Source organism: Bremia lactucae, linkage group LG10 (genome assembly GCF_004359215.1).
Source record: "Bremia lactucae strain SF5 linkage group LG10, whole genome shotgun sequence".
Classification (NCBI taxonomy): Eukaryota; Oomycota; class Peronosporomycetes; order Peronosporales; family Peronosporaceae; genus Bremia; species Bremia lactucae.
This window is the reverse complement of record NC_090619.1, coordinates 5,461,736-5,468,915: the sequence shown is the minus strand read 5'-3', so window position 1 is coordinate 5,468,915 and position 7,180 is coordinate 5,461,736. Positions and strand designations below refer to the sequence as shown.

At 42.4% G+C, this 7,180-nt stretch overlaps 3 protein-coding genes across 3 annotated transcripts; 2 read left to right on the top strand and 1 right to left on the bottom strand.

The window, feature by feature from the left end:
- Positions 1–1,169: 1,169 nt before the first annotated feature.
- CCR75_008861 (uncharacterized protein) lies at positions 1,170–1,433 on the top strand (the record flags this gene model as incomplete). The annotated part of the gene is made up of 1 exon (XM_067966908.1): positions 1,170–1,433. The coding sequence occupies one exon, from the start codon at positions 1,170–1,172 to the stop codon at positions 1,431–1,433; it is 264 nt and encodes an 87-aa protein (XP_067819107.1).
- Positions 1,434–3,363: 1,930 nt separating this feature from the next.
- CCR75_008860 (uncharacterized protein) lies at positions 3,364–4,569 on the bottom strand (the record flags this gene model as incomplete). Its single annotated transcript, XM_067966907.1, has 1 exon — positions 3,364–4,569. One exon carries the CDS (start codon positions 4,567–4,569, stop codon positions 3,364–3,366), a length of 1,206 nt encoding a protein of 401 aa, XP_067819108.1.
- A 410-nt stretch (positions 4,570–4,979) lies between these two features.
- On the top strand, positions 4,980–6,119 carry CCR75_008859 (uncharacterized protein; the record flags this gene model as incomplete). Its single annotated transcript, XM_067966906.1, has 1 exon — positions 4,980–6,119. The coding sequence occupies one exon, from the start codon at positions 4,980–4,982 to the stop codon at positions 6,117–6,119; it is 1,140 nt and encodes a 379-aa protein (XP_067818807.1).
- Positions 6,120–7,180: the final 1,061 nt, after the last annotated feature.

Here is a 7,180-nt window from a genome sequence, read left to right as displayed (position 1 = left end):
AAGCTGCTCGATCTTGCGGTGAACTCACTTTCTGGCTCGAGTTCTGCCACTCTTGCACTCTAATCATTACTTTTTATAATCCTGTTTGCTTTCCAAATATTCGTTCTCGTCTTCCACAAATGCTACGTGCGCTTTAAAATAACCAAGCCTTGTTTAATTTATCTAACCCAGCCTCTACGACACAGTGGTGCGAATCCGACAATCGCCTAAACAATCTGTCCCTTACTCAGTTGCCAACCCGAATGCGATGTTTTGTCAGTTTGTTGAATGGTTCAACACTAATTATTTATTTCAGTCGGTGCACTTGGTTCCAATCGCCTCGCAGAAACTCTACCGGCTCATAAAGTGCTTTTCGGACTCAGCAGTGCGCATAGCTCTGCTATCTTCCCACAATGTGTGCTAGCTGGGGCGCTAAGTGAGCGATGCAGAAAGGTGCGAGGTATTATAATTTATATGAGTATTCCAATTGCGAATTCTTTAAAATTTACCGTTCGTAGCTTTTTGGAAGTCATTACTGCAAATAGCAAAAGTACTCGGTCAAACGCTCGTCCAATCCCAATAAGACCCAAGTCAATTAAAAGAAATTATACTTCGCTACAAAAAAATTCCGCCATTTCAAATTCAGCCTCTACACGTATAACCACAAGGCAAATTATCAAACAATTTACCTGTATTACACCGCCATTCAAACTAATATGAAAGAACAACGTGAAATTCGAATTGAATGCGCAAGTTTTACTCGAGATGGCTCAACAACTTGCTGCTGATAACTCGAAGAGCTCATGCAAGATTTTGACAGGATAACAAGGTGCAATGATCATTGAACAGCAACCCGGAAGTTATTTTCACGAGGTAAATACGCCAACCATGGGACATACCAGTAACTTGATACAGAAGACTCCACGAAGCCACAAACATCGAAACACGAAAGCACTTTGGGTCGTCTAAGTCGCTTACTTACGTTACTTATGCTTAATGTACTCAAAATCATTTTCTTTAAGCATCAATACATGCAGGATATGTTTCGCAAATTTTCCAAACAACATTAATGAGACCCAAAAATAACATTTCGTCGTGTCCGTCTTCGCGATGCAGCCCAAGAAAATGAGACCTTTGTCGACAATGGATTCTTTAATATGGATATAACCAGATTTGTAAGACACGAAGGAATGGCACCGACAAAATCAGCTGACGTGCTGTCTTCAAATTGTGACATTGAAACAAATCGAATCATTGAAGGATCTATTCTCGCATGGAAAATGGGCAATCCAGAAGGAAGCGCTTATATGACATATTGCCGACCTTTAACGACAGCTTGCAAGTACGAAGGACATCACCATCCGAATTATTGGTACTGGTTCACACTAACCGTATCAGCTAATCAAATCAATAACAACGTAGAAGCATCCACTGCGTACGCTTCACTACACTAGTCCCATAACCATCAAGAGCCCATCCATAAATAAATGTGTTTCCGCACGTGCTTGTGAAGCAAATTCTGAACAATAGATATGTCATGACGAGCACCAATACACTCGTGCTAATAGTGAAGCCGAGTTCTTTTATGTTACCATGATTTCATTTTGTTGTTTCCTCAAACAAGTTGGTAAAGCTTGAGGGGATGCCTATTATAGCGATGTAGATCAACAATGCAAAATTTCATGTGGATTACATCAAACTTAGCTAATTCAATAAGTCCGTTTGTAATGCCTTGCTATTGGACATAGTCGTCAGTGGCATTCTGCAAGAGTAATTGAAGTAGCGGCTGAGGCTTGTTGCATGTCGGACGAATTGTTAGGCACATAAGCGATTAAATTGAGTGGACAGGAGCGATAGAGAGAATAAATAGCTAACACATCATAGTAGCGAATAAAATTGCACGACAAACAATGACGAAATATTTTTATCGCGCCGCTACCTAATTTTTCTCTGCAGCTACCAAAATCGCTAGCGTACACGTCACAATCCCAAAGATAGGTTAAATCAACAATACAGGAAGCACCGACAACCAGCACGAAAAGGCTGAGTTAGAAACTGCTGTGGTCTTCCTTGTAGGCGGGCACGTCGTAATGCGGCCACGCTCTACTTAGGCACACACCCTAGCACAGCGAGGAAGCGGTCAAACCTGCTTCTCTTGCGTGCATTGAGGTAGTTGTGGTGAGCGCGTTAGCGACCTCACCCAACACACTAAGAACTCGTCACGGGAGCGGTAATCCGTCTCCTCGTGCGCCCTTACCAAGTAGGAAGTAGTTTTCAGACTGATTTATATTAAATAGAATTAAATACAAATACTTATTTTTTACCAATTAAAATGATATCTCTATCGATATCATTTAATATGTATTGCGAGCGTATCTTTATAGATACCTCGCGTAACGGATGACGCTAGCCGTCATCACGGATGACGCTGGGCGTCATTCCTCCTAATGTGAATGCACTCATGTGCATCACATCCACAAGGGTTGGTCACAAATGTGCACCACACCCGAGTGTTGGGTCTAATTACTATTATTTAGTAATTGACCATCCCCTTAAGTACCAAATGTACTTAATGGGGACTGTGTAACGTTAGGCCAACTCTAGCCCGTTACACACTTAATTATATTTAAAACAGTTTTCATTTTACCCTCTTAAAGCTAGTTGCCTAAAGAGAAGTCTTCCTCTGCACGTACTAGTGTACGTGGAATAACGTAGGGCACCACTCAAAACTGAAGCAGTGCGAAGTGGACTTGTACTGAAGCAGTACAAGTCGTTGTGCACCATTACATTAAGTTCCTGCATAGCGATCTTCTATCTACTACTGATTTTTTATATTAAATACGTACTATGTATGGCGCCTACTTGCGCACCGCACAATCGTGCCTTGTGACAATTGGCGGGGGTTGATTCAGACTTAAAACAACCAATCGACAGAACTGTTAACTTTTCGCGTCAATATTAACAAATTTGGTAATATTGGAACCATTAACTGAAAATTAATAGAGATAATAATGTTGTACGTCTTTATTTGTTCCTCTCATAGAATTTTTTTAATTAGTTTGGTTTCTAAAATACCTTAAAGTGTTAAAGATTACTCTCCTAGGAAATAATATTTATGTAACGAAACACCGCAACAGGTCTATCTAAAAGTAGCTTGTAACGGCCTTTTAGAGCATCCGTTCGACCAAATAAATACTTATCAATAATAGCCGTGCACTCTTTCCTCTGCACGGATAATAGTCACCTACAAGCTTGCTGCAGCAATTCCCGTCGATCACATCCGTTGCCATCCATTTGAAAACAATTTCACAAGCTTGAGGCATCACGTCCATCAGCAAACGACCATCGCCCACCTTTCGAAGTTCCATTGCTAGCATCATCTTGCTAAATTTTCGATGTTGTATATAAGTATGCTTTCTCAAAATAGTCCAGTAACGGTTGATACCACCATGTCGAGGTTTTGGCCAGTCCTTCCGCCAGATCTTCAAAATAGTAGTCATCCTGAACCGTCTTGTCCAGAAATATCTTTAATTGATCTTGAGTCATGTGTTTCTTCAGTACCTTTATAAACGTCGTGGCATCTTCTGATTCGAGCGACACCATTGTGGCCCACGCTTTCACTTTTTTTATTTCTGAGTCCCGATCAAGTTCATAAAGCTTCAGCTTGGATGCCGCGCCAGCAGCGTCTAATTCTTGGCGTCTCCAGCTTTCTATCTGCAAGAGCGAAACAATGAAATCGTATTTGTGGCTTTTGGCGTTCGCCACGTCGATAGCTACGTCGACCTCAGGAAGTGTTTTAAGCTTTTCGATAGATTTGTCAAGGAGGACGCCCGCTACTTTAAAAGTACTCACTTTGGCACCAATGACGAATGCTATGAACATATCAAACGCGGGGTCTTGAAAAATGTTTGGATTCGCCACATCCAACTTAAAAATGTCATAGAGTTTTGAAACTTTTGTGACATCATCAGTTGTAGGAAACCACTCTTGAAACAGCGCCTTTTTGAGCGCAATTGCCGTAGACGATATTGTAGGATCTAATTCAGCATCATAAAGCACTTGGAATAGCTTTTTGACATTGCATGTTGTCAGGAGCTCTTGAATCAGGAATGTATAGATGTCATCAGCATGCTTGGTTCGCGTGGTGGCAAGCAGAACTGTGAATGCCGTCGTTTTTAAAGGATTAATTGACTGGTCACCTCGGTACTTATAAATAGACTTGCTGAAACGAACTATGGAACTCGATGAAGCAGGGGCAACTCGATCTGTAGCGGCTCGAAGCTTCTCCGCGGGGTCAGAATCTACTGGATGAGGGATATTTTTCCTCTTCCGGCTCACGAAACGCCAAAAACGCGAGCCCTTTATCTTTTCCAAAACTCGATGAAACACTTGTCGAACTTTTTCAAGAATTTCGAATGTCCTCTCCTCGTTGAAAGTTTGAGCTTGACTCGATGTTGACGACGTTAGCAGCCTCAAGCATCCATGAGCGCGGACGTTCGTGTTGGAGATTGGAATCTCGACGCTCTTGGTCTCGATGTAAGTTAGCAAAGTCAAAGCCAAGAGAACAATGAGCCAGTGCAGATTCTTCATCTTCACGTGCGTCCGCGTTTCTAGAGATGTTTAATTCTACAGAAGAATTTGCAACTCGACTTTCCGTAGACCTCACGTCGACGCTTACACAGCGAAGAAGATAAGGGTTTTTTTTTTTTACGAAGAATTACATTTTGTGGTTAACTAAGTACTTGGACATAATATGCCGATGCTAACTAAAGGTGTTCCGTAACCTGTGCATAGCAATATACAAAGCACGATTAGAGATGTGCAGACCTGTTTCGTGCAGCCATATGGCAGATGGGCTCAAAGACACTATAGGTCCTTTAATTGCGAAGAAATAGATCACATTGCATTGTCTTAAAGCAGACATATGCCTCATTGAGGCATTTGCTGACCTTCTCTTTAAAGGCATGTGGCCTGCTAAAAGGTCCGTTAAACATTGGCGTATGGCGTATTTTCGCTGGCTCCTCGTGCTGTTGGGTTTAAGTTTGCTGGCATCGATCGAAATCGAGACCGTCGGGACTCGCCTCACTTCCACAAGTGGCCAAGTCCATGGACACTTGAAGGTCCTTTCGTCGTCGTCACGGCGTGATCACGAACGACGTCTCGGGGAAGTGTGGTCTACTGGTATTATGGGAAAAATGAAACAATGGTTCACACGATTCGTGAAGAAGATCAAGCGCACGCGCTTATGGCAGTATCTATGGCCGACTAAAGAAGCAGAGATTATCCCACCAGTGCTTGAACAGAGTGTCGTTAAACTCGTGAACGATTACAAACCTGGGACAGAGAACCCTATTGGAATGAGACCGTTTCAGCAAATGTACAATCTTCTTCGTTACCACAAAGGTCGACTTGCCGATGCTATACTGATCGAAACCCTCTTGCGACACAGCTCCATCGACAAGGTAGCTCGAGTTGTGGCTGAAGCAGCGAGCAAACACTCGACAAAGCTCGAAGGAGAGATGCTCAACAAGGCACTAATTGATGCGATGCTACGAGCCTCGCCACCTTACGAAACCAATAAAGTCTTTGACATTTTGAAACTGGACGTTGAGAATGCCGATTTATTTCGAGACCATCTATTGGATACGTGGATCGCTTTCAAAAAGAAAAGTGATCGTTTCGAGACGGATTTTGTTCACGAATTGTTAAAACGATTTACGGACAAGTTTGATGATAAACACATCAATTCAATTTTCGAACAAGGAAGCATTCATACGCGTCACGACAGTCTTCCATACTTGCAGAGTTTCTACTGGATCTCAACAAATCGTTCGCCCGATGCGGTGGCGAAGATTTTAAAGCTGAAAACGATTAATACGGACAAGGAATTTTACAAGGTGAAAGCATGGGTTTCATTCGTAATGCTGGATCCTAAAAGTGACACAACTTTTATGCCGACACTGCGGTCGCACCTGAATTCAGATATAATGAAGAAACTCGAAGCCGAGACGACATTATTCGATCCCTATGCCCGCAAATTGTTTCAAGGCCTACGTGACGAGAAGGCGACCAATTCAAGCACAAGGTGGATCGACGCATTTACAGACGTCGCTGCGTATATTCTACAATGGATGCCTTAGGCTGCAATTTATGGTCTGTACAACAGACTTACCCCCGTTAAAAAGGTCATGCACGGATGGGTAACACGTCGTTCAGACAAACAGCACTAGTCGCCAATAAAGGAAATCCTTCGATGATGAATCCATATAGTGCCGGCATCAGATAAAGCGAGTGCAAAATCCTCGCACGAAAGCTAGCTAATTTAAATTTTAACAAATACATCGCCTGAGAGCCGATACGGCAAAAATGAGACGCAAAAACGGTATTACCAAAAGAAGGTGAAATATCCTATTTAGTTGCTATGTTGTAGACCATTTTTGCTACAAATCTCTTTTGTCCTTTTAAAAGTTTCCCAAAGATCCCAAATTAATGCTAAAAGAGCATGCAGACAGATCTACTATAAAAATTTACATCTCTGATCGGGTGCGGCTATTGATGGTTTTGCACAGTTTTCAACGTCCTCTTACCAGATAATGCAGATCCGACCTTGAATTTATGACTAATTTCGATGCAGCAGACACCAAATTCTTCATGTGCAGATGCACCTAATGCTTCTTATGAGTTGCTGTCTTTAGACGAAGCTTTGCACGATTTCCAGCTTGAAATCCAGCTTGCATTTCGCGATTTGCGTTGGGGGATACGTTGCCAACTCGGAGCCCAATAAGCATATTAAGTCGTTTTGGAGACAGAAAAAGGGAACGCGGGACAAATCGAATCGAATGGACACATTTTCTCAGATAATGACAGTGTGGCGTGTGAGTCTGAACCTTCTTCTACTGAGGTGTTAACGCCTTCGTTCGTATCGTGACAAGCCTGCGTCCTCGTTGCGTGATGTCAGAATAGAAGGAGAGACCACTTTTACCGCTGTGAGTCGACTTTGCCTTATAATCAAGAGACTGAGACTTGAGAAACAACATCTTTTAACCAAGAGCATCGAGCGTATTTAGCGCTGACGACGTGATCATGGCGAAAGTCGAGCTTTTGCAAATCCGTCTCGTGGACAGAAATTTTTTAAAAGGAAGATACGTATACAAAGGACGACTTTTGTTCTTGAAGCAGGTTTTATTGATGCACTAAAGGG